The sequence below is a fragment of the Thamnophis sirtalis genome, unplaced genomic scaffold (genome assembly GCF_051295495.1).
Source record: "Thamnophis sirtalis isolate CommonGarterSnake01/CBP01778 unplaced genomic scaffold, rThaSir2_p1.2 scaffold_1, whole genome shotgun sequence".
NCBI classification, from domain to species: Eukaryota; Metazoa; Chordata; class Lepidosauria; order Squamata; family Natricidae; genus Thamnophis; species Thamnophis sirtalis.
In genome coordinates, this window is record NW_028261381.1 from 63,965,696 (window position 1) to 63,993,331 (window position 27,636).

General features: G+C 40.4%; 1 protein-coding gene across 2 annotated transcripts; it reads right to left on the bottom strand.

Moving 5' to 3' along the window:
- Positions 1 to 295: 295 nt before the first annotated feature.
- TBC1D10C (TBC1 domain family member 10C) lies at positions 296 to 27,519 on the bottom strand. Of its 2 annotated transcripts, none has more exons than XM_087713787.1 (9): positions 26,867 to 27,519; positions 14,232 to 14,331; positions 12,495 to 12,602; positions 9,779 to 9,885; positions 8,274 to 8,388; positions 7,472 to 7,537; positions 5,295 to 5,484; positions 3,748 to 3,902; positions 296 to 1,325 (listed from the first exon to the last, which is right to left on the bottom strand). In XM_087713787.1, the coding sequence occupies exons 1-9, from the start codon at positions 26,971 to 26,973 to the stop codon at positions 912 to 914; spliced, it is 1,362 nt and encodes a 453-aa protein (XP_087569913.1). In that variant the 5' UTR covers positions 26,974 to 27,519; the 3' UTR covers positions 296 to 911. The 2 variants fall into 2 exon arrangements, with proteins under 2 accessions (XP_087569913.1, XP_087569905.1); XM_087713779.1 differs by lacking the exon at positions 26,867 to 27,519 and adding an exon at positions 24,417 to 25,176.
- Between the last annotated feature and the right edge of the window lie 117 nt (positions 27,520 to 27,636).

The following is a 27,636-nucleotide window of genomic DNA, read 5'->3' on the forward strand; positions in this document are numbered from 1 at the left end:
ATCAGAACAATTTTCTGTTTTTTTATGGATATAGGAAAATCACATTTTTTATAATTTTACTGAATTAGATCTGTTTTACGTATACATGTGCAATAAATTTTACCCCCTTAGAATCAAGGTGCCAAATACTGTATCTCAAAGCCTGGAGCAATACAATGTATTTCAAATTAGTTTTCATTCATCCAAGATCTTAGACGACTTCTCTTCTTTTTATCCCCATTGCCACGCCTGGACTTTAGGTTACAACATCTACAGCAAAAATAGATGAAAATATATAGCAAAGAAGTTTAACCGGTCGTTAAACAAAGCAGTCACTAAGTAAAACATCACAATTTTACAATTTTACTTCAGCTTTTGTTTGCTTTATGGACCTGCAAAAGTTCTCACAAAATTATTTTTTCATTACCATTGTAACTGCAGAAAGTTTCTGTCTAAGGCAGCTGTTAATGGAGAGCTAACATATTTCCAAATTATCAAGAGGTCTCCTTCTGACACTATGTTAAAATTACTGAGGATGGGAGCTGAGTGATGGGAAGAAGGATACTTAGTGAAATCTACTTGCTCTGCCCTTTGAAATTCACTAAGCTTCGCTAAATTGTATCTCTACACACACTCTCACACAAAATATCTATAACTCATAGCTCTACATCTCAAAACATATGTAGGATGGGATTATCTATATCTTATTTTAATTCAAGCAGGGTTGTAGATGAAGGCCTCAGAAAGAGGAAGCTCCTAAAATTAGGAAACCCAGCCTATTTTATTTAATTTTTTCATAGAAATTCGAGACTGCCTTCAACTCAGGCTATGTCGAAACTTCTGAATTCATCCATTAACCAGAGCAGGGCAATGAGAAAATGCTGCATGATTGTTCTCTCAGAGTTCCATCTCTTCTCTGCCCTTAGTGAGAATCATGCCTCCAAGTAAAAAGATGATTTGCTCCTTGCAGCTTCTGGTTCTAGCTTTCTCTCCCTTCTACCCGTGGGATGCTCAAAGGCATGGAAAGTCTTTCCCCGTGTGTCCGGCTTCTTCCTTTTCTGCTCTTTTTTCTGAGCATGCATCTCCGAGGCCCTCTTCTGCTCCTTTGGGGGTGATGGGGGCGGGTCTACCTTGATTTGTGGGATGTGGAAAGTATGTGCATGAATTTCCTTCTCTGTCTTATTGCTCTGTGCATCCTCCAGTTGCTGAACGTCAAAAATGGCCTTTGCACCAGACAGGCGCTGCTTTGGGTTGTACTGGAATTTAGGCTGAGTTTTGCGCAGTTTCCCCAGTTGGATTCTACATTCACGTTCCAGGTCACTCTCTGAGATGGGCACATCATGGACCTACCAAAGGTGAAGAAAGCAACAAGGACAAATTTAGGTAGGAGGCCCAAGGAGGAAAATATGAATTTAGAATTACTTCTATTACAGTAAATGGACTTCTAAGACAAGAAAGGTAGGGGGAACCCTGTTGATTGGGGTCCATATGTGGCCATACATTCCTTCTTTTAAAGCTCTTATGGCTTCAATAAGTGGCATTCCTCAATTTAGGCTGCAAATTCTCTGAAAGAAATTCTCATTTGGAGGAGCAAAATAATTAAAAACGGGTATGTAAGGCTTCATTTAATTTAACACGCCAGCCCAACAATACAACAAAACCAAACCCCTTCCTTGGAATGGGAGCCTAGCACTTGAATGATGTTACCCCTTTGCTTAATCACCCAAGGGCAGCTCCCAGCACTCAGATTTCCCCACCTCTGCAACAGAGATGAGGAAAGGACATTGGTGAATATTGCCGGCTTATAGCTGGTTTGTGTGTATGGTAGATTGGGACTGCCAGATAGATTTCTGGGTGCCTAGCAGCAAATCAATTAGAGCTCCCATTGCAAACTGTAGTTTGCAACCTCCCGATTATCAGATCTTCAAAATGCTAATGACCAGAAAACTGCAAAGAATATAATATTTCCATTCCCCTCCAGTCAGAACTGAAGAAACATCTTGGATGAGAAGTGAAACAGTTTCAAGGGAAAAAAAATCCAAGAAAGTCCAATTGCCTTTTGGGTAAGGTGACCAGATGTCCCGCTTTTAGCGGGACAATCACGCTTTTGAACAATTTGTCATGGCATTTTTAAAAATCCTGATTTTTAGATGGGCTTTGCAATACTTGCAATGAAGGTTTTTACCCAGGGGCGCATCCAGCTTTTCCAAATGCCCTGGAGGCTCCCAGCTGTTTCACCCGCAGCAGCCAGGCTATGGCTGCTCCATCCCCGGAGGGGGACGCAGATGGGGGGGCGGGCTGAGTGCTCTCGGCCCTGGTGCGACGGCCCTTCCAGCTCGGCCCCGCGCTTTGCACGTACGCGCCTGGAGCGGAGGTCCCCGCGGAAGGTAGGACATTGCAGCCCACCACAGCAATTGCAACAAGCCCGCTGGCTTCCCCGGGCAGCATGGCTGCCCTGCTCCTCGCTGCCCTGATTGAAATGGCTTCGATCGGGGCGGCTCTGCCTCGCCTTCCGACAAAGAGGCAGCCGGCGCCCGGAAGCTTTGCTTCGGAAGCAAGCGGGGCCGGCAGAGCAGGTGGGCTGTGCCCGGGGAAGGAGCCGAGCCCGGGGTCGCAGCCTGCGGGGGTTTTACAAGATGAGGACAATAAAAGGTGCCCTTTTCTTCCCTTCCTCCCTTTCCCCTTCTTCCCTTTCGCCTCCCTCCCCTCTTTCCTTTCCTCCCATCTTTCTTCCTTCCTCTCCCTCCCTTCCTCCTTCTCTCCTTCCTTCCTTCCTTCCTTCCTTCCTTCCTTCCTTCCTTCCTTCCTTCCTTCCTTCCTTCCTTCCTTCCTTCCTTCCTTCTCCTCCCCTCCTTCTAGCCCAGAGGAGAAGCAGCTGCTTCTGGAACTTCTTGAGAAGTTTCCTTGCCTGCTTTTCTCCTTCTCAAACACCTTCCGATGACTGGCCAAACTCTCCTTCCCGGAGTCTCTTTCTTCTGCCTGGGAATGGAATGGGGGGGGGGGCGGTGTTATTGATTAAAACTTTTGCCACCCGGTGCTGCGGCTGAGGTGAAGCCACCAAGCTCCCACTGGCACCCCCGCCTGTGGCAGTGGCGCTTCCCCCTCCTCTCGGAGCACCTGAGCTGGGCACCGCATTACCCCTGCCCCCTCCTCCTCCACCATGCTTTTGAGGAGCCATGAGGCTGTGGGAGCCAGTAGGAAGGCGGCGGAGGGGGCGGGAGCAGGAAAAAAAAGGCCCCATGGCTTCTCAAAAGCATGGTGGAGGAGGAGGAGGCGGCGGCAGGGATAACACGGTGCCCAGCACAGGTGTTCCGAGCAGAGGGGGAGGGAGGCAGCACCACCACTGCTACGGGCGGGGGCGCCAGCGTGAGCTTTGGCAGCTTCAGCTCAGCCACAGCGCCGGGCAGCAAAATTTTTAATCAAGAACACACCGCCCCCCGCCCCCTCCGTCAATGGTGTCCCGCTTAACCAGTTTTAAAATCTGGTCACTTTACTTTTGGGGAAAGCACCTTTGGAACATACATTCTTTTCTGTCCTTTAACATCCCACTTTTTACACACAGACACACTGTTATGCCTTCCTTGTGTACCTTTAAACACCAGAGACAAATACTTGAGAGTTTCTACCCTTTCACAAAATCTCCCAATTATTACTGAAATCATCTTTTGCAGGTCTCGCAGGCCTGCACACCAAAAATAGTTGATTACAGTTAGAAGGAAACACAAAAGGGAGCTGCTACACTAGAGAGGAGGCTTTTGTAGTTTTTACCTCAGCCATGAAACTGTCTTCTTCCAGAAACTGAGGTGGGATGCTGCGTAGCTTCTCCAGTGTCTCTACCAGTCCTGGACAGCCACGTAGTTTTTCAGAGGAGCCCAGGGCTAAGCGGACTAACAGCAGACCAACACGAAACAACACCTTGACTCCTGCGGGAGAAAGCCAGGGCAGAGCAGTTGAGCTTGTGGCAAGCACTCTTGTACATCCATCTGGCCAGGCCTATTCTGACAAGCAACATCTTTCATGTTACTTAGCCCTTTTGGCTGGAAGTGCTGGGATTCAAACTGGATGCTCTTCCATTGAATAATATTGCTTATCCTGAATAATCTGTTTCTGAATAATCTGAGAGCTCCAGGGAAGCAGAATTAGATAATCAAAGAGCTCCAGGGAAGCAACATTAGAAAACCGGTGAATAAATTTACTGAAATCGTCCTTTATTCACCAAGCTATCTTGCTTACTCAGAGTGATGCAGCTAATTTAGAACTGTAATTCCCAGAATTCCCATTCTTTGCTCATGCTCACAGATAATTCTGGGAGTTACAGCCTCAGAATCTGTAAAAGGCTGGGGATGACTGTCCCTCCAAAATAAGGATGAGTAATTTGATAAAATATCTTTTTCAGGATTTCAAGCATGTCTTTCAACTATAGCTCCTGAAAATCCGCATACGTTTCCCATCATTTTGAACTGGAAACATTTTAAAAATGTAGTACAAGCCCTAAAATAACATAAACATGAGAAAAACCTCAAAAATGTCCCTGCATAACATTGGATTTTTGGTGACTTCTTGGGTTTTTCCATGAGTTTTACTTGGCAATTATACGGCATATCTTACAATATGCTAGTATCTTTTTCTTGAATGCTTTTTCAACTCTTCCTTTTATCTGTTTTACACCCCTGGGATTCTTTAGTAGTAGTTCTTCATCTAAATAATTATCAGGCATGATCTGGCTTAGTGATTTTGGAATAACTCCATTCCAAAGGGTAGAAAAAAACAGAATGTCCTGGCTCTGTGAAAACAGAAGAGCAAAGCTCTGCCTACTCAGCAACATCTCTACTTTGCTCTTGCAGAAAATCTTAAGTGTGAGTCCATCATAATATAGCCCATCTTGGTTCCAAATCATGACCATCCCTGCATCCTGTCCTTCTCCATCCAATATCCTATTTCTTCTTACATTTACTTCAGAAAGATTTTAATCTCTTCCTTTATCCATAGAAGATGCCTCTCCCTAAAAGAAAGATTGTGCTGACTCTCCTATCCTTGTTTTCCAATTTAGCCTCCTGCATCTGTAGGGTTAGACCAGGGCTGTCCAAACTTGGGAACTTTAAGACTTGTGGACTTCAACTCCCAGAATTCTAGGAGTTGAAGTCCACAAGTCTTAAAGTTCCCAAGTTTGGCTCCCCCTGGGTTAGACTCTAGCAATTTATTCTCCCAGTCACCTCATATCATCAGTTGTTGCCTTGTGAAGTTTTGCAATATGATTCTGCTTCTTGTCTCAGTTCGGACTTACAGATCCCCAAGAGCTCATTGTCTTCACTCACCCTCACTCAGGAAGGCATCCCAGACCCTCAACACCGTGGGGAAGGGCAGCGTGCGGGCAAAGAGGCACAGGAACCACTCAGGCATGTACATCAAAGGCCCCACCCCATGCTTCTGCAAGTGCTTAAAGGCCTTCGGACACACGCGATGGAGGAGCGCTGTAAAAATTTCACTGTCTAGCACCAGCGCCTCCTGCAGGAAAAAGATGCAACAATATCATTTAATCAAATAGTCTCCTCTTCTGTTACTCTTACTTTCCTACCCTCACCCATCCTTGACTTATAGTTATTTGTTTACAATGGTTAAAAAGTATGACAGTGTGGATACAAGCTGGGTATTAAAACATGGCATTATTTTTGTCTTTATTCTTCTACAAATGATAGAATATGATATTTAAACTTCAACCTGCATGTATCCTTCTGGATGGGCATGGAGATCTTAATTATAATCTTCTTGCCTCTGTAATGTTATGTTGTGACATAAACCATGTCATAGGGAGAACAGATCCTTTGTAGCAGACCAGTGACATCTTATGATTTGACTTGAGCACTGTATTTTCATTTGTCACTTCCTTTTGGCAGCTGTGACATCAGGTTTTAAATAGTGGTCATTCAACACTATTTTCATTTTAATATTTAAAATTGAAGATTTTATTTAAAATAAATTTCCTTTACGTCTTCTGAAAATGGTCTATTTATCAAGCAACGGCTGAATTTTCAAGTCACTTGCCTTTATGCTATAGTCAGGAATTGGCATTATGGAAATTATTTCCCTTTTTGCATTTTGACCTTTAAATCACCAGAAAGGGAACATAGGCTGTGAAAGCCCAAATTAAGGTTATGGGAATTATTAAGAGAAGAATAATTTGTGAAATGACCCCTGGAAGATAGTATAGTGACAGTAGGAGCTACTAAGCTATTAGCTCAGAATAGAATAGACAGAGTGTGAAGGCCAGGATATGAAGACAGAAAGCACTTCCAGGAGGGGAGATATGAGACCTCCAGCCTTCCATCCTACAGTTTCATCCATCCACTACAGTAGGAGTCTCTAAACTTGGCAGCTTTGAGACTTATGGACTTCAACTTCCAGAGTTCCTCAGCCAGCTGCCTGGAGAACTCCAGGAATTAAAGTCCACAAGTCTTAAAGTTGCCAAGTTTGGAGACCCCTACACTACAGTCTTGCTTGCTGTCTTCACCTGGCACAATTTTTGAGCCTTAGGCTTTAATTTTGTGTGTGAATCTTCTTTTATGTGAGTCAAATATAAAGTTGTATCCTGAAATTTTGCCTTTAATCTATCTATTTAAAAGTTCAAAATCAAAATAATAAATAAAAATGCAGTTCTACTCTCCCCCCATCCGGGTCCCCAGGCACTCTCTTCCACTTCTTTGTCCCCCACATCTCCCATAGGGAATGAGATGCGAGCAGCTGATCTGCAGGCTTGTTGAGATGCCAGATATGGAAAGAGCTGCTTTTTCAAAGTCCCATACTTTCAAAAGTTTTCTAATTACATGCCTGTTTTGCTTAATTAAAACCAGAGAGAGATTGAAAGGGGGATATGTTAGGGGTTCCATTCCTCTCCCCAATCAGTGGTAATTAATATCATCTCCAGCTGGAGAACATTCTGCCTAAATCAGCTAGGATGTTGCTTTCAACAAAGGAACGTAACAAATCATTTTCTCTAGCAACTGTCATCCTGGGACCTTATGGAAAACATCATAAGAAGCTAAGTGGATTCTTCTCAGCAAGAGTTGAAAGGCCAGATTGTTAAAGGCTGATCAGCATTTGATAAATCAGCACAAGCCAGGAGGCACCCAATGTCAAACCCTCACTCCTCACTCCTGTCCCATCACTGTTTTCCTGGGTGCTCGTTGAGAAGGAAAAATGGGTACCAAAGGCAGAGGGCTAAACCCATGACTTTTTTCCCCAAACCCTGCAGATATTTTTGATTAAGAGGATAGCACCATTTGGCAGCAAGCTGGAATAGAGGCTGTGGAAGAAGAATAAGCATTAGCAGTGGGGACAGAAAAAATTATCCCAATATAGCTTCTGCTAGTATTAAAAATTGATGGAGAGAACTTTAACTCAACCCCAAAGAAAGGCCTTAAGAACTGCTGTCCCACTCCAGTTTGTTGATTCCCATCCCCACAGGTGGATTGCCCTTCTTTCCCAAATCTCTCACCATTTGGGGACTGTAGTAACCAGGCAGATAGTGATCGCAGATCTGTACCAGGCACCAGAACGCTTGCTGGAAAAAACGAACAGGCAGCCATCAGGGAAGACAAACAGTAGCAGCTGATAGGGAGGATTTAGCATGGAATAAGTCTGATGTAAGTAAGATAAAAGCAGTGGTATATTAACCATTAAACAGACTAAGCACGTGCTTAAGGCACCAGGCCCATTGGGGCACCATAAAGTTGAGAAAGAAAGAAAAAAATCAATGCAGATTTGTACAGTACGTACAAAGGAGAGAGAGGGCACCAAGATTTGTCAGTGCTCCTTCTGCCCATCTTGTCTAGAATTCTAGAGAGAGTTTTGAAAATCAGAGGGATGTAATCTGGTCCCTCTCAGGGATCTTCAAAGGGTACATTAAAAAATGTCAGGAGGCCATCACACTGATGCAATCAAATTTCTGCCAATTTTTTATTAGTGGCAATGCAGACTGATCTACAATGGTACCATCTGGACTAGCTGCATTTTGACACCACTGCCATGTTGACTTTTTTGACCCTGCATGCAGACATCCTTGTCCTTTATCTTTTGACTTGTTGAAGGCAATTTGATTTCTCAGGAGCTTTGGAAATTGGGTTCAACCCCATCCAATTTCTATTTGGAAAGTATTTTAATGTTATATGGGCTTACACCCTAGCCAGAATTTTTTTTTCAGATCAGAGTGGCTCAAATATTTTGTTTGATCAGTCAGTCAATCAATCCAATAACCATAATGATAACTGTAAGGGTGAAGGGCTTTGCCTGAGACTCACCTCTGGTGGCATGTGCATGAGAAGCAGGGCACCCACTGGGCCTTGAGCTTGACAATAACCTTCTTCGGGTCGATACACAGTGTAGGCTTTCAGCAGCTGCAACAGCCCTTGCTGTCTGTAAGGGAATAGAGATCACAGAAGGCTTGAGGAAGCCATGGTCACATCCTTGCCTTGCGTTCACCAGATTGAATCCAATAAGAGCACTCCAGTTCAGCTTTGTGGTTCGCTTTTAGGTAGAATCCTGTGCTGTGCCTTGGCCAGTGGGATTCAACAGGTTGCTCAGTCTCAGAATATGTAAATGTGCTTTCCATTCCCCAACACTCTTCCATGGGGCAAGTGACCAGTCTACATGGTAGGATTGTCCACATTCCATAGATAAACTGGGTTCAAAGCAACTGGCAGGGATGATCCAAATAGTACCCTAATGTATCTGGGGAATTCAGCTTAGAGTTGTCCAAATTAAAGTTGGAAATGGAAACAATTATGCAAAGTATAAAGAATTATAATCTGTAGTCATGCATGCAACACACTGAGTGTGGTTAATGTTAATTAATTTTCTAGGGCCATACAACATGTTGAACCATTAACCACACAAAGCTTGAGTTCAGTTGATCCATTGAGCCTTACACACACACAACTCAGAGCTAGGATCACCAGTCTTTATCCATGCTGCCATAGTTTTTCAGAAGATGTGGTAAAGGGTTATGGGGCTACAGTTATGGAAAGGTCCATTTCAGTCATCAAAACAATCATCCAACTGAAAGCACCCCTGGAATTTATTATCTAGCCTCTATATGAAAATATTCAGTGAAGAAAATCTTGCTTCTTGTATTAATCCACGAATCGCTTCCCTTCTCTAGACAGAGGTAGGTACGCTTCAGAAGTCAGTGATCATATGTGATTTTTAGAGCTTGCATTGTGCATTATTATAATAACATGAACATGGCAGAGTTTGGCTTTTCACCAAATAAATGCCATAATATGATATTCTTCATGGGAAATTGGTGAGGTTGCTCCCCATCATCTCTTTAGCTTTCCCTGAGTTTTCTCAATTCTGACTTCTGTTGGTGTTTTTTGGCCCATTGCTTTTATTTTCTACAAATGCTATTGGGATCTAGAGAAGCTAGTCCTTTGTTCTGCAACATGCTAAGTTACTTTTAATTAAAAAAAAAACTAAAGTTAAAATTGAATGAAGGAGGGAGTCTTGTAACTCTCAAGAAACTTATGCATGGACCTAATGCTATTATGCAACATATAGAGCAAAACATAAGCATGTTACAATTTAAATTTGACATTGTTTTGATTTTTTTTATCAACACAATATTGGACATAAATTAAGGAAAAAAAGATAGTATATGAAGCATTTATGTATTTTAGTTAAATATCATTCATTTTCCCTAAAACAAATATGATGGATTAAAAAGTTCTTCAGAAAACTATTCTGTATATTTCAATCTATAATAATCTGTTCAAAAAATTCTACTCTGCATACTCTACTCACTCACCCAGGACCCTCAGGAGACAAGAACATCTCGTGGAAAGGGAATTGGCGGTGAATGTCCTTTGTGATAGTCTCCACCCACTGAGCATCACCAGGTATATCAAGCAATTCCTGCAACAGTAAACAGACCTCGGTCAATTGAGGGCCCATATTTGCCCAGCTCTTTCCCATCTTTATATGTTGTTAAAGAAAGACAGCTAAACACAACGAATTTATTGATAATACAGTGCTAGATGATGTGGTTTTCAGGCACTCAACACGCTACTAAGCAACAGCTGAAGGTCTTTCCGTTTATTAATAGTGCTTATGATAATCATGTTGCTAAATTAAATCCTTCCAGACATCTAGTTGCTGATGTTGACATGCAGGAAAAGATATCAAAAGCTGAAAGACAGTGTTACTGTACTTTGCAAGACAGAATGTAAAAAGCATGAAAACAGTAAAATGAAAGTCAAAATGGACTGCATGTTCACATCTTCTGCATCAGCTAATTGTTTGCAATTAAACACTTTCAACCAAAAACTCACATTGGTTACTACAAGATATAAAAAAATAAGGAAGGAATGATGTTGCTGTTAAAGTCAGGAAGGATACAGCAAAAATCAAGTAATACCAAGACCAATGTAATTAAATAATATCAATATCAATAAAAACAATGGGCAACTCTTTAAAATAACAATTATCCAACTTTATCCTCCGAACCTTAACACATGATGAAGAAGTTGATGGGTTTTATGGTCAGTTTCAATCTAAAATTGAAAATCATGCCAGCAAGACATGGCTAGAGACTGGAATGCCACAACTGAAAAGAGTAAGGAGCAAAATTGTAGTTGAACTTTAAGGCTTAAGAAACAGAAATGAAGTAGGAAAATGATTTATCAGTTTATGTCAATTCAGTGACTCCTTTATTGCAAACACAGTCTTCAAAAATGATGTCTATACATTACCAGATGGCGGGCACAGAAATAAAATTGATTATATTGTTGGTACAAGGAGGTGCAACGGCTCAGTTATGATAAAAGCAAATATGTGACCAGGAGCACAGTGGGGAAAAATAGGCCTATTATTAAATATAAAAAAGGCCAAATCAATACAGTAATAACAGATTCAGCGACCAGCTTTAGAAATGACACTGCAGTAGTGGATAACTTGTTAGGATCAGTTACTGAACAAAAAGAAACCAGCAATCAAGAAATACTACCTCTTGGTAGGGTACAAATGAATGTTCAGATGTGATATATCTGAGGTCATAAAGATCAGAAACTACGCAGACAATAGTTTTCCATGTGGTACTTTATGGAAGTGAAAACTGATTTTTGAAGAAGCAAGACCATGTTTTTGAATTCTTGAGAATCTCATGGATAACCAAGAAAATAAACTAATGGCTCATCAAGCAATTCTGAGCTTTCACTCAAGACCCATGATCAGGCTCAAATTGTCACATTTTGGACACATTGTACATAGACAGACTTCCCTTGAGAAATCCATAATACTTGGAGAGATGGAAGGAAAGAGAAGCGGAGAATGATTAGAAACAAAATGGATGGACTTGACTATAAAGGCTATAAAGGGTATAATGTAACCCCAAAACACACAAAGGGCTGAGATGACAGAGATCATCTGTGAAGGCCCATCTGTGATACTACTAAGATTTGTTAACAACTTAATGGCACATAATCTAAATAGATTTCAACTTTGGTTTACTTGTATCATTCTGTATTTGCTTAAAAGCACCACCTTCGGATTTTAGTTTTGTAATTATATTATTCTGCATACATTTCAATTGTTTTAACTGCATGTTGAAAACATTTTTTTGCTGAAAGCACAATATTTTTAAGTTACTAGATATTACAAATGAATTGATAATAGTAAAACTAAATTGCGTTCTGACACAAATGAAAAGCAAAATTAACAGTGCAGTCTTATGCATACTTAATATGGAAGTAAGTCCAATGGTTAGACTTACTCCCTCTTAAATGTCCATTGGATTGCATTTCAAAGTATTGCTATACCTTTGTTAAGAGATGCTATACTATAAGAAGCAGGCCACCTGTCTTACGTACTTAATAATACTTAATGCATTATTTGTAAATATTCAAATAATAAGAGGAAACATAAGTCAGGAAGAATATGTCATTGGTTTGCCAATTAATTGATATAAGGGCACAGATAGAAAGGATAAGTGCAATAGCTGAAGAGGTGGCTGTACTGTTGGCTGATGTGATAATAGAACATTTCTAATCCAAACCCTTCTAACACACATAGAATTTCATTGTGCCTCAAAGGCTAGAATAAGTTCTATAACCCTGATGGTGAACATATGGCACATGTGCCAGAGGTGGCATGCAGCAACCTCTCTGATGGCACCTGAGCCAGTTCAGCTCTGCCACAGATGTGCACGTGCCTCCTGCTGGCCAGCTGGTTTTCAGATCTCTGTCTGCAGGGGTGGGGCAGGTGTGTGTGGGCCCTCACACATGCGTGGGAGTTGGGGCGCATGCAGGGGGGCATGCACACATGTGAAGGGGGTGGGTACCTGCAGGGGCAATGTGCATGCATGGGGGTTGGGGCATGTGCAGGAGGCCCACACGCATGCGCAGGGGGTGGGGCACATGTGTGTGGGGCACACACACACACATTGCATTTTGTGGGTTCAGGCGCACACTTTGAGCACTCAATCCAGAAAAGATTAGCCATCACTGTTCTATAAGATGCAGGCTTACCTGGTACTTTCCGGGGCTCCTCTCCATTTTGACCTGTCCTCCACACAACAGAGGCCAACAGCGTGCGCGTAAAGAGGAGGGGATTCCTTTTCGACACAGCAGCTTTACCTGAATTATTATAAACCATATAAACTAAGTACATATTGATCCTGTATAGAGCCCACTCCCATAAAGAATCCTAATAGCCATTATCTCTATAGATAACCAAGGTTTGGGCCACAGACGCCAGGAAAGGCTCAGCCTTTTCTCCATTTTTTAAAACATCTAGCTAAAGCTGTGGTGATTTCCAAGGAATTTTAAACAGTGAAGGACCATCATCAGAAACTCGAATTCTATTTCTCCTTTGGCTGTTTCAGTTGAGGCAACACGACAAAGACTAAATTGATGTGTGGAACCAATAAGGGGTTGAATGGGGAGCTGAAGCTCAGCACTTACAAGATGAGGGTATCATTGGCATGCGTATCACCAATCTAGGCTTTTCTGGTTGGCTTCATACTACAGCATGGAGTGGTCACATATGGATGGTCTCCTGGATGTTGCTGAACTGTTCCCTGCGGTAGCCAGAATGGCCAGTGATTTAAGTTAGTGGGATTGCAGCCAACAATATCTAGAGAACAATATACCTATTGGTGTAAAAAATTAGCTTTGTGGCAGTCTTGCTGTTTGCATTTTCATTTTCTTAGTAAATGTTCAAGACATTGTGGCTTCCATAAGTGAAGATAACATATTCTCTATCATCCATATATTTACCTACATATCTCCCCCCCCCTCTCTCTATGCTTGCCTTTAGAATTTTATTGCTTAAATAATTTTCTTCAGCTGCTTCCCAAGATAGAATACAAAATGCCAAGCCATGTTGGTCACACAAAACGTTCCAGAAGGGCAATATCTTTAGTAGGTAAATCTCAAAAGCATTTTGTAAATGTAGGTAGGCTTGATAAAGATTTGGATTCTTGTATGGATTTTAGGATCACAATATTAAACATTGTAAAGACAACCCATAAAATTAATAGAAAATTAAAAAGAATTAAAAGCAAATGCCAAGTTTCACAATCCAATTAATATATGAAGAATTCATAATGTTAAAAAGGTCTTTGGTGCCAAAAAGGATTAGCCATCTTTCATGTGAACTTGCTCATAGGCTAAGCTCACCTTTAGAAAACAATCTTGGAGTAATTTATGCCCATCTGAGATAAGATTGATGCAGGAAGAAGACTTCTCAGTTTTAGTATCTAGTTGTTAGAATGGTTTTCCTAACTTCTGTCCTTTTGGCTTCATGCAAAGATCTTTTCATTTTTTTCCCTGGGCTTTTAACATCAGGTCTTTAATTTAATATCAGTTTATGCTGTATTGGACTTGCAAATATTAATTGTAATGGAAGCTGGAATATTAATATTTCAAGGAAACTGCAACCATTGGTTACAAAAACATGGCATCTTGAAACTCTAACTATATTGTTCTATTTGGACTCTGCTTGGGGTTGGTATGTGCAAAAGAGAGATAAGAGAAAGTTTCTGATAGGTTTCAGATATTATGCCATCTCACAGTATATTTGGTCTAGACTTTGTTCTATGAAGTTAACCATTTGCTATTTATTCAATAAATCATGGTCAAACCAACTTTCATTTAATATGTCAAATGCACAGTTTTTGAAGAGCATTTGAAATTATAATAGGGTTCACTAAAGACTTTGATGAAAAGATGTGCTGAAAGAAAGAATGCTAGATACCTTCTTACCTTCCTGTAGCGCCTGGCCATGGTTTTCTCCCAGTGAGCTGTCATTTCCAGCCATTTGGTTTCACGGTGTCGGATGAGCACAACAGGGAGATGATCTTGGCTGCATATGGAGAAGAGAAAAGCAAAACTTAGGGCCCCTCTCTAAATTTCCTATAAGGCCATAATGTTCCTCACTGAACTTTCCCATGTTGAAAAAAAATTTTTTTTGCAAGACATTAGTACCCTTCATGAGGACTCCTATTAAGTCCATTCCTATAGTCTGTTTTTGAATTCTGGGAGTTGAAGTCCGCAAATCATAAAAGGGGCCATAGAGGACCATAGAGGATACAGAGGCTCGCTGAGGAGAAAATGTGGTTGATTTTGCCTGTTGATTGTCCTCTGAAAATGCATCCCTTTTCCCCTTGACAAAAATCCTGTTTGAAACTGGCTATTCCTCAAGTTAAAAATATGTGATTCTTCTCTGGACAGGTGTTTGCATAAACTTGCATTCAGAACAGTTCTATGATTATCACCATACAGGCACATGTACAAACACACAAGTTTAAAACATAAATAGGTTAATATGGAGACATGGCATTTGTAGATGGCTTATTTTTCCTTTTGAGCAATTTCCATTCCTCCACCAGCAGAACAAATAGCCTAACTTAAGAGGAGAGAAACTGATAGGAGAACTGATTCATTAAGTATCCTGGTTCTCCACTACCCATCCCCTCCCAATGCCCTCTCTCTTTCTGAAGTATGATTTCCAGGATAAATGAGGGCAGTGCTGCCCAGGGGAAATCCTGTCAAAAATATGCAGGTTCCATATCAATCACTTAGTGAGTTTATTTCAGGATCTCACAGACCATAACAAAGTACAACATTATTTTAAAAGCCAATGCTGTATCTCTCTTTACTATAGCCTTCAAACCCCAAATCATATTAGCATGAAGTCAAATTATTAAATTTGGTTAAATATTTTGGATTATTGAAATAATATGTGATAAAGGGGGTTGAAATTTACAGTATGTTATGATCTTAAAGAAAATTCTTATAAAATGATGTATCATTGGTACATGATGTCAGGAACTATTTAGAATGTATAAAGGGATTTCCAATGGATATTGGAAAAGTGCACAACATGAAGGGATATTTTATCATGCTTAGTGGACCTGCAAAAAAGCTAAAAAATGTTGGATTCAAATACATACAATGTTACAGAGGATTTTACAAAATTAATATTCAGTTGAAGCCAGAACTTTTCTTAAGTTTTTTCTTAAACGTGAAGGGGGAGGGGAACATGTTTGAAAAAGCAATACAATCTACATGGATATCTGAAATAGAAAACCAAGCAAAACCTGAACAAATGGAAAATATTGTAATAACAGCAAAAATTGTAATAGAACAAACTAAGAACTGAAGAATTGGCGCGCATCAGGAAAAAATGAATTTCATTGATTTTGGTCCAAACCTACACTATGTCTACTTTACATCCTCATCTTGAAAATAATTTCAATCAAATGTTTCAAAAAGGGTTAATAGTAGACTGGCCAACAAGCCAAATGTTTTTGATCATAAATGACAAAACAAATAGCCAACAGTAAATCTACAAACACAGGTCTCAAATTCATTGTGTTCCATAGAACAAAAATTCTAGAGATACAAAATGCTAACTTTTGATTGACAAAAAAGTGCTACGAAACTAAAAATAATAATTGAATAACACGATACGTATGTAAGTCTAAGTGCTATTGCTGTATGACTAAAAGGTACATTGAAACAAACATTTAGTTACTTTTGAAGAAATTTGAGTATTACCATTTGTATGCTAATAGCAGCAAATATTTATCTGGAAGTTATTTAAGAAATTATATTCAGGTAGGACACAAATGTGGACTATATTTAAATAAATTGTGTTAGGAACAGGTACTGAAAATATTGATTTCAGCTAAAAAACATGTGAATTTCATTGAAAGCTTCCCTTTTTATTTGCAGAGAAGGAGCAGTTGATTAAAGAAAGAAAGAAAAGTTCTTGCTGGAACCTCCTTCAGCTCAAAGGCAGTGATTTCTGGGGGAGGGAGGAGGATCTGGCCTGGAGCCCCTCTCTTGTTGCCACATTGTTCTGATAGGAAGTTGCACATGGAGCAGCAGAAACAGTGGTGAGGCAATTACAATGGGAGAGAGAGAGACAGAGGTTTATCCAGTATGAACCATCCAACAGAGTGGGTGTGGCCTTCAGGCTGCCTTTTAATGAGACAAGTTCTTTAATATGAAGCACATATGCGCTCAAAATGCTCTGCAACCGGAAAGGGTGAGGAGGAGGCTGTTCTTTGAGTCAGAGGGCTGTACTCCTTTTCTGCTATGACCTCAGCTTCTCAGATGAGTTCCTAGGATGCACAAAGCCCCAAGCGATTTGCTTATCTGTATCTTAGCATAGATTATTAACCCAGACATCGAGGGTAAAATGAAATTATCCCGAGTTCTTTGGCGAAATGGTACAGTAGATCATATAGATACAGTATGGAAACTGTGTCTGTTTATATTATTCTTCTCTATTATAAATACAATAGAATTATACCTCTCTTTGGCTTTTCTTGCCTTCATGGGATTGATTTAGAGTCAGTGTTGACCAAGCCATCTTTTTTTTTTTTTAGTGCTGATAGATGTTGGAATACTAGAATAGCTGCATACCAGAAGTCAAGGAAGAAGTGAGTCACTAGAGGATCCAGTGCTTGGGCCTTGGGTAGACTGAACAGTAGAAATATTTTGCTTGGAAAGAGTATTTCATTAAAAACGACCTCTGTTTTCCTCCAGAAACAAAATGTAGCATGACTCCTTCCTCAACATCTTGGTTGTTCAGCTAACAGGACAGAACCCAGTTGATGGTTGCATTTTAAATGACTTTTGAGCTTGCTGAAAAGAATTGAAGCAAGTGTGAGGCATATCTGGGGTGGGGTCAACAGTATCAAAATAGTGAGCAGAACTGAATGATTAAAGCCCATCGGGACATTCCAAACCGACTCTGTTTTTTTACCCTTTTTTACATGCATGTGATGGGTGTAATGCATATTAAAATATTAAAAATACATACTGTCTGGTTTGGTACAGCAACCATACAGGACTGGTACAGACTCCAACGGATAGTTAAGACTGCAGAAAGAACCATTGCAACCAGCCTGCCTTCCATAGAAGGCCTGAATATTGCACAGGTCTAAAGGAGGGCTGAGAAAATATCTACAGAACCCTCACATCCTGGACACAAACTATTTCAATGTCTCCCTCGGGGCATTGCATGCCAAATATTTAACCTCTGCTGAGCAACTAATTATCATAGTACCATCTAATATCTATGTATATTTACTCATGCAGTATGGCTGTAGTATTATTATCCCTATCTTCTTTACTACTGCCTCTTATTGGTATTATTACTAAGAACAATATTATTCTGCTGCTTTGCATGTTCACTGAGAAACAATGTCCTTGTGTGTCTAATCACACTTGGCCAATATCCTATCCTATCCTATCCTATCCTCTATTCTCTATTCCATTCCATTCCATTATTAAAAGGGTGTAGGGCTTTGGTCATTTTAATCCCATTTACCTGCCTTCCCATTTATGCCTATGAAGATATTACAAGAAATTAATCATGCCTGTAATGAGTTTTTTCCCCTTGGTATGTTTTGCATCAACCTGAAGCAGGAATCATTTTATACTTGGAAATCATGCCTCTTTTCTCTCCCACTCCCTCTACTTTAATCTTTTTCAGCCTGTAAGACGAGGGGAAACAATGATGACATACTGTATCTCATCTCTGGAAGGCAGGAGGCTTCAAAAATAGTTTTTTTTTAAAAAAGGACAGTAAAACAGGAGCATCAGGAATTAAAAAAATTACTGCTTATTTTCACCCCAAGGACAGAAAACTCTGCTCTCAATAGGATGATCTGGAGAAAATTCCAGTGGCTGCCAAGAAGGGTGTATGTTTGTGTGTGTGGGTCATAGCTTATATAGTCCCATCTTTATTATCCCAAAACAGGGGACATACACAGACATTTTCTTTTTCAGGAGCTCTGAAAATAAGAATTTTGTAGTTAGGAAAGAGAAGCTTAGAGTTCTCTAAAGGGTTTCTGCATTTCATCAGAGGCTGATTTCACAATTCTTTGCAGGAAGTCTTGAAAGTTGAAATGAGTTAAAACTGATGAGAATTTCTACTGTAGTATGTCTAAAAAAAGAATTAATATAAATGTATTGAGTTCAGCCTTCCAAAGTCATGTAGACCAAAAACTCAAGAAAAAACACTCAATAGCCACCATAACCGCAACGTGTATTTTCAGGATGCACAGTCGTCATAGATACGGTGAGAGGATGTGGCTGAGCTACATTGCTAAAACAGGAAATGTTAGTTAATAGGTAGGCAAAGACATTTTCCACTCAGGCCCTCTTTGACATTACAAATAATCTTGATCTGAACTTCATTGTTAAGCGTGCTCTTATAACTCCTGCTTGCAAGACTTCTGTGACTCTACTGGCTGACTGGCCACATAGACCCTTACGTTGGAGTAGAGAGGATTGTCTTCCCCAGCTAAGGGCGTTAGGACTATACTGATTGTATAGCAATGATGACAAACACTTTGGGTTTGGTGTATCAAACACTCCGAAAATGCCTAATTTGTGCTCACATGGCACTCACATACACACACCAAAGAGAAATAATTTGAGAGGAAAAAAAAGTACACCCCATTCTTGCATGAGTATTGGAGGCTCTGTAGAAGAATGTGGTCCCCTCATGCAACTTTCAGACAGCCTGTAGGCCATGCAAGACCATACCCTATTCTTGTGCTGCCTCCGCATGAGGCATGAGAAAATAATATGAGAATGGGGCATAACTATTCAAAAATAGTTACTGGGTGTTTTGGTGAAGGCTTGGGTAGCCACCCATAACTTCATAGCATGTCTCCTTTGACATGTGTGGCATAGGTTCCCCATTACTGGTGCACTTCATATCATTTAAACAAACTATGGTTTCAGTCAGAAGGGATGACAATTAAGATTTTATTTTGATTCAGCAGATCAAATAGGAATGCAGCGCATCATTTATATATACAATGACCATTATCTAGACAGAGTGCTCCAACTGCCTTGTATTACAAGGACAAAATAGACAATATCTGTAGAAGTGCAGGAGGTATGCTGTACATGGTTTTCACAGGATTCTTTCTATCCACTAGGCCAATTCTAACCTACAATCAATAACAAGAGAGTGCGGAAAAAAAACACCAAACATTTACCAACTCTTTATTTGACCTGCTCCAATTACAACAAGCTGCCATTTTTAGACCAATTGTACAACAATGATGCTCTTTGATTATTTATATTTTAAAGAGATTTTTTTTCTCACACTGATAAGTAATCATATACATTTAAAGTTTTTGAGAATGTAGGAGCAACAGTATGACTACCTAATTTGGGCAGCAGTTCATTCATTTTTAAGATTCCCGGATATAATTTGTCCTGTCCTGATATTAAGCCAATTTTAGAGTTTTATTGCAATTTTATTTCAAGATGACAGGGAACCTTTCCACCAGTTTTTGGCAATTGCGATTTAAAAATGTCCAAGTTCTACAAGAAGGGTGATTGGATGCATGCAGCTCTTGAATCTCAGTGTATCCATCCTTGATATGCTGCCACTGAGGCCGCTATGTTTAACTTCTTATCTTGGGATTGTTCCACACCCATTGGAGTGTACAGATAAAACCCCAAGTGGCCTCAATGACTCTCAGAGAGCTAATGCCAAAAAGGCATTAAGAGTTGTTAACCTAATCATATGTATATTCTTCTCTGATAATATTGTACTGCTAACCAGAGCATACAAAACATTTGCTAGACCAATTCTCAAATACAACTCATCTGTCTGGAACCCACACTGCATATCGGACATTAATACAACTGAGCGAGTCCAGAGATATTTCATAAGAAAAGACCTCCGCTCTTCTACTCGCAACAGAATACCTTATGCCACCAGACTTGATATTTTGTGCTCAGACAACTTAGAACTATGCCACCTTTGGTCTGACCTAAGCGCAGTACATAAAAATATCTGCTACAACATCCTACCTGTCAATGACTACTTCAGCTTCAACCACAACAATACACGAGCACACAATGGATACAAATTTAAGGTAAACCGCTACAAACTCGATTGCAGAAAATACGACTTCAGCAACAGAGTGGTCAATGTCTGGAATGCACTACCTGACTCTGTGGTTTCTTTGCCAAACCCCCAAAACGTTAACCTTAGACTGTAGGAGGTTTGTAAGGGGCATGCATAAGCGCACCAATGTGCCTATCATCCTTGTCTTAATGTTCCTTTTTATCCATATCCATTTCATGTATTCAAAATCATGTTTATACTTACATCTGTTATCTAATACATGCTGGACAAAATAAATGAAATAAATAAATTAAATAAATAAAAAATTCAGAGTGCTAAAAACCAGATGACTGCTGAGGAATATAAATCCTTCCATTCTCCACATTCAGCCAGAATTGACAAAGCTTTTTGGACGAGAAGCAAAATGTTTTCAAGGAGAAAAACCAAGAAAGACCAGTTGCCTTTAGAAAAGCAGATTTGGGACAAACATGATCTGGATGACTGAGAATCTCCACAAACATTTATAGCTGGGTCCATTCCATTCCACAACTGAACCTGAAGGGTTAATTGCTGAATGGAATATTACTGATTTCAAATAGACCAAGGGTCTATTAATTAATTCCATACTGTAACCTTAGTTTTCCTGAAATAGTAACAATTTTAGATTCACCAGAAATAGAAGAATTAATTGTAGTTCACTTTGAAATAAAATTGTTTAAAGTGATGCAGGTTCAAAAGATAAAATATAACTGTCATTTAATGAAATGAAATATAATGAAATATGATGCAGCACAGAGACATTGTAACCACACTGCTCTGTAACCAGTATGTAAAGTTGTCTCTGATTCAAACTCAACTCCTAGTGATTTCCCATGCAGTTTTCTTGACATTGATATAGAAGTTTGCCATTGTCTTATTCTGGGATAGTTCTATGACTTCTCTGTCTACCCTGCTATCCTGGTATTGCTTGTTGTCTCCCAAGTACTAATCAGGATCAAGCCTGTATAGATAGATATTCACAAGTAAAATGCCTGGTAATTATCAGCATTCATGTGTAAAGGAAATGAATTCTAAAACACAGTGTACAATCAATTGCACATGTGCCACATATGCGCTACAGACAGTAATCTAGGTGGGACATAGAGTTAGTCATTGAAATGTTAAGTCCTTTAATCTTACTGTAACAATAGAATGCCTGCTGATATATACTGTAAATGCACTAGGTGGGCAAAGTCAGCATTTTGTTTCTTTCATGGTAACATCAAAGTTCTTGAATAAAATGATTGGCAAAATGTGGGAAACAAAACGTTAAGAATTATTGTCCTCCAAAATGAGTTGATAACTAGGTTATCTGCATACTACACAGGTAGTCCTCAACATATGACCACAATTGAACCCAAAATTTCTGCTGTTAAGTGAGACATTTGTTAAGTGAATTTTGCACTTTTATGACTTTTTTGCCACATTTGTTAAGTGAATCATTGTACTTGATAAATTAGTAACATAGTTGTTAAGTGAATCTGGCTTCCCCATTGATTTTGCTTGTCAGCAAAAAGTGATCATGTGACTTTGGGACACAGCAACAGTGATAAGTATGAGCCACTTGCCAAGCATCTGAATTTTGAGCACATGATCATGGAGATGCCTCAAAGTCGTAAGGGTGAAAAATGGCCATAAGTCACTTTTTCAGTGCTGTTGTAATTTGAATGGTCACCAAATGTTGTATTGTCTATATTGTCTGTTTTCCTTGGGAGGAAAATTAGTTCCTATCATCCTCATCCAGCAAGTTGCATCTGAGTTACAAACAGGTCTCATGTGCTCCACTGATAAGAATGCAGGTAAACACCTTTATCTTATGTGTCTGGATCTCTCTGACTTGACTAAATGCCTCTTTTGATGTGTATGAATTCAATTCCTCAAGTCTCAAGTCTTTTTACATCAGCCTGCTCCAACCTGATACCCTCCAAACACATGAGGATTAAAGTTCACAGAACACCCATCTAGTATGACCGTAGTATGACTATGAAGCTAGCAAAAGGGAATAGATTTAGTTTCACAAACTTGAAACTGGGATTGTAACCCCTGTTGGAAGGAATGCCCATCTGGGTTCAGTTCCAAGTGGGAAGAAAGAGACCGGAAACATGGAGACCAGAGGTGGTATTCAGCCAGTTCTGACAGGTTCTGGAGAACCAGTAGCGGAAATTTTGGGTAGTTCTGAGAACCGGCAAATAGGCTCGCTGCCTCCCAACTGATTTCCTTTTGTTGCCCTGAACAGGAGAACGGAGCTGGAAAGCAGGTTAGTGGGATAGGGAGGGAATGGGGATTTTGCAGTAACCTTTCCCCAGGAGTGGGGAGGGAATGGGGATTTTGCCGTATCCTTCCCCTGCCACGCCCACAAAGCCACGCCCACAGAACCCGTAGTAAAAAAAATTGAATCCCACCACTAATGGAGACTGCTTGGAAACATGGTTTAATGGTGGACAGGACCACATGGTTTGAAATCCTGGGCAAAAAAAGCACCTGCAGTGGAGTGAGGGATATATTTATACACTCTCTTAGGCCCTGCCTTAAAGTTTCCTGTACCTGTACAAAAAAATGTATCCCATTGACTATCAGACTCCCAGACGGCGGTGACTTTGTAGGCTGTCTGTGTCCCAGGCTTGCTTGAGCCTTGCTGGGTGATGTAATCTTCCCAGGTACCATGGGTAGAGGGCTAATCCTGAGGGTCATGTCTTAATTCCATCACCCTGGAGCTGAAGGGGAGAGGTAGGGAGCTGCAGGGAGCTGCTTTGTCTTTAAAACATGTTTCTCCTTTTCTCATCCAGGGAAATATAGAATTCTGCCTTTTTAATATTTCATTTTCCTAGGAGAGGGTTGAGTGCTAACTTCCTACACCCCTTTGCCCTCTGCATAAATAATGCCAAATAACCACAATAGCAATAGCAATAGCAGTAGACTTATATACCGCTTCATAGGGCTTTCAGCCCTCTCTAAGCGGTTTACAGAGAGTCAGCATATTGCCCCCAACAATCTGGGTCCTCATTTTACCCACCTCGGAAGGATGGAAGGCTGAGTCAACCCTGAGCCGGTGGGATTTGAACCGCTGAACTGCTGATCTAGCAGTAGCTTGCAGTGCTGCATTTAACCACTGCGCCACCTTGGCTCTTTTTGTGACACTTTTCCATTCTGTCCAGCTTTTCCTAATTGAAGACTTGAATTTAAGTCTAAAATATCTGGCTTCTTCTTGGCAAACATTATCCTAATCTATAGGCCTTTTCACCTTATAATAATTATCTCCTTTAATACTAGCTAAATTAAATACAAAAAATAGCAAAACAATTTTCACGTCTAATTTTAAATTGTTATTTTATTTGGGGCAGCCTCCTAAGACATTACCAGAAAATTACAGAGAGAATCTGATGTCACAATAGATTTTGTGAAAGAAATTTAGATAGTCATTTTAGAAGAATAGGCCAGGGGGCACTAATTCAACACATCTTGCTTCCTCTAAAAGAGAAGTTGAAAAAAAAGATCTTTCCTGGAATATATTAATCTAAAATTACCTAACAACAGGGTAGAACAGGGTTGGATAATTATTTATATACTTCCCTTCTGTCTTTGAAACTTGCCACATCTGAAGTAAATAATACATCTTGGAAAATTACCTCAAACCAAGACATATTTATTGCCTTTCAGTTTTTCATCCCCATCTGTTAGTACTTTTCGTTACAAAGTTCTTCAGAAATAATAGTTTATTTCTAATGATTAGAAATAATATTTTCAGGATATATAGATGTAGCCACTCAGGTGAGAAGAGAACAATCCGATACGTATGAAAATTACTTCTGCAAAGTGAAGCAGTCGGAAATAGAAAGAATTCAGAAAGGAGTAGCTGAGAATATGAAATTTTTCTACTAGCTTGAAAAGAGATTTAATTTACTTGTCTACAGCAAACTTAATGCCATTTTCCCTTTGAGCGCCAATCCTCTGTCCAGCAAAGGTCTACTCCCTCATTCCACACCCTTCCAGCAACCTGTAGAGCAGAAGTTGCCTCTTACCCATTTTGGAGGCTACTTCCTCCAATAAAGCCATAGCGATCCGTCTTGCGATAGGGAGCCATGCCATTCAGCTCAGAGTCGGAGCCCAGAGAACTGGCATCATCACGCAAGCAGAAATCAAAGGCATCTGGTAGTTCCTCCATAGCTTGGCTTATATTACCAGCTGACAGAGAAGGATCTGACATTCTTCCCTACCATTCAAATCCTTTGAATCAACGGAAACCGTCAATTTTGTGATTTATCTCATGTTGACTGCATGCCCCTGGCTCAGCCACTTCTGGAGAGAAGACTGCCTCTACGAATGTACCCCTACCGTTATGACTAGAGTTCCTCACAGGTTCTGCAAGCTATTTCCTCCCAAAACCATTTCCTGATGTAATACATAGAACTATGAAATGAGCAAGGGTTAGGGTTAGGAGAGGGTGGAGCAAGAAAAAATGGAAGGGCACAGAGGAAGGGCACAGAGGAAGGGAGGCACTCAATAGATCCCTTGCAAAGTAAAAAAAAAGGTGCAAATACACCCCCAAGAGATGCCCCTTCCCTTCTTCAGTCTCTCCCCTATAGGCAGAGCAAAACTATGGTGCTGGGCCAGGAGTTACCATACCTTCATTACAATACTTACTAATGAAGGTAACGTTGCAGGATCCAATCAGTCACCCAGTCACCAGACCAGAGACTTTGTCTTCCAAATTTTTGGAGTTGTGCTAAAGCTGGTCCTCAGGGAACTTCAGGCTAGAGAGAAGTGCCCTGAAGATGGGCTCCAGCATGAGTCCAAAAGCTCGGAAGACAAAACCTCTGGTCCAGGTGACCAACCGAGATTAGATCCTGCAACAATACTTACTACTGCGGGCATTTTTATTATCCCTTCTGTACTTCTGAATAATTGTTTTTTTTAAATCTAGAGCAGGGGTGTTAAACTTGTGGCCCATGAGCCAAATGTTTCACACGCTGGCCATGCAAAAGGTGCAATACGTCATGTGACGACAACATGACACCACGAGTTTTACACCCCTCATCTAGAGTCTGCCTTCTGTCCATAAATCCTAAAAGAGTAGACACAATTTTCTCCAGGGCATTTTATCCCTACAGAGAAAGAATTTATTGGTTCAAAATTATGCAGTGACTTCATTAAGTGGTTATTTGAGCTGGACCTTCCTTCCTCCTAGGATGACATTAGGACATAACAACATGTTGTCCCTATGGCATAATTTAGGCAGAGATAAAATGCTACCAGTATGACAGATCTATTATAATATCATATACATGCAAATTCTCCAAAGATTAACCCATTTTCTTAGGTCCACTTGAGTTGCATTATTTGGAGTTAAGCCAAAATAAGTTTATATGACTCCCAGATGTGCTGGAAATCACTCAGATTATCTTATCAAATTTATAAATGGGTGATGCTAATTTACAGTCTCAATAAATTTGTGTCATACTTTGAACTAGACTGACTCTCCAAATGTGCAAGCAGAGTTATCAGCAGAGTACTCTGGAAGATGCTGGAAAAGCTGCAAACTTTATATGCTTAAACTCTTTTCATTAAGGAGGCTGGTTGTTCATCAAGATCTATATCATAAATGACTACTCTTTGTTGTTGTGGAATAGTCTCAAGAAGACATGTTGTACTTCCTTGAAGATACAGGTGATTACGTGGGAATCATGATTGTCCTTTGTTAGTCACAAGAGTTGGGGTGAATGTGTGTTTCTGATTATGTAAGAATAAGCCAACAAATCCAGTTTCATTTCAAATGTATATATTCCAAATGGCAGTAGATATTAACACACATCCAGCCATGGGTAATGATGGGTTCTTAAGCTCAGCATATGTAAAGGATGAAAAAGTCATGAGTCATTGGTGTATATTTAAATGCAGATTTCACAAATTCCTAAACAACTGAAAGGTTGCCATATAAGAATGTTATCACTAAATTCTTTAGTGACTCTATACAAGGTAGTGTATTAGCCACTGTAATTGATTCAACTTTACCTCTGGAATTTGTTTGACTCATTCCAAGGTGTGGTACTCATCTGCCTTTTGAATTGGAGAGAACATGAATGTAGACAAATGTAGCACTAGAGATATAAAGCTGTTTTTTTACAACACAGAATCATGGTTTAGTGAATTGCCCTAATTGCCTGTCTTTTATAAGATGAACTATAAACTTAACCACTTTGACTGGATCTTCACACTAGTCACAAACTATTTGCTCACATAGCCTTGCTTTAACTCCACCACACAAACTCAGGAGATTTTGATGGCTCTCTCCAACAGTGAGGGAAGGCACAGCAAAGGGGCAAGCTGTAGGGAACGCTTGCTTGAGGCAGGGAGAAAGGCAGGCAGGCAGATAGCAGAAAAGACAAAGTGCAGCAACAATTTGGCCTGGGGAAGGCAAGGCAGGTCAAGCCTGGAATGGTGAGAGCAAGTAACTTGCTGCATGAAGATTTACCTAAAGAAATTGTGACCCAAGGCAAGGTATTCCGCAGGGTTGATATTCCTGATCCAAGAAAAGAAGAAGAAAACTGCTTGCTGAGCAGCCAAGGCAGAAATAGCCATGGGGATACAAGCCTAATGGCTGAATGTAGGGCAACAGGGCAATTGGACCTGCTGGTTGCCCATTTGGACTGTTCCTTTCAAAGGGCTTGCTATTGTTTGGGAAAATGAAATACCACTTTCCTGGCAGGCGGAGTTGCTCTGACATCTGCCTTCTGCAGCAGCAGGCTGGCATCAAGATGGAGCTTCTGCTACCGGACTAGCAGGCAAGAAGGCCGTGAGGATGACCACTTGCAGAGGGATGAGCACTTGGAGAAGCCGACTGCTTGCACTTAAGCGTTGGTTTTTAAATTCAGCTTCCTTAGGATTTTGCATTGGATATATTTTAAGACAAGTAGCCATTTTTCTACTCTTGTTTCCTCTCTCTCTTTCAGATGCATATAACAGGTACCAGTTCGCCGGCTTCTTGGGGAAATGAATTAACGAAAAGTACTTCGCATTTTCACAGCGCCATATCTGCCCGCCAGCTGCTTCTTCCGACTCTACTGGGACCAAAACTGTGAAGAAAACACCACAGTTCCCAGAAGCCTCTTGCCGCAACCATCTCCGCCTCCTTTCCTGGGCTCTGCCAAAGCTCGCGCAATCGCAAGAAAAGCCTCGTGTTGATCCCTCCAGCCTGTAGGTGGTGGTGGCGGCAGAGCACGGGGCCTATAGGCTCTCACGGCT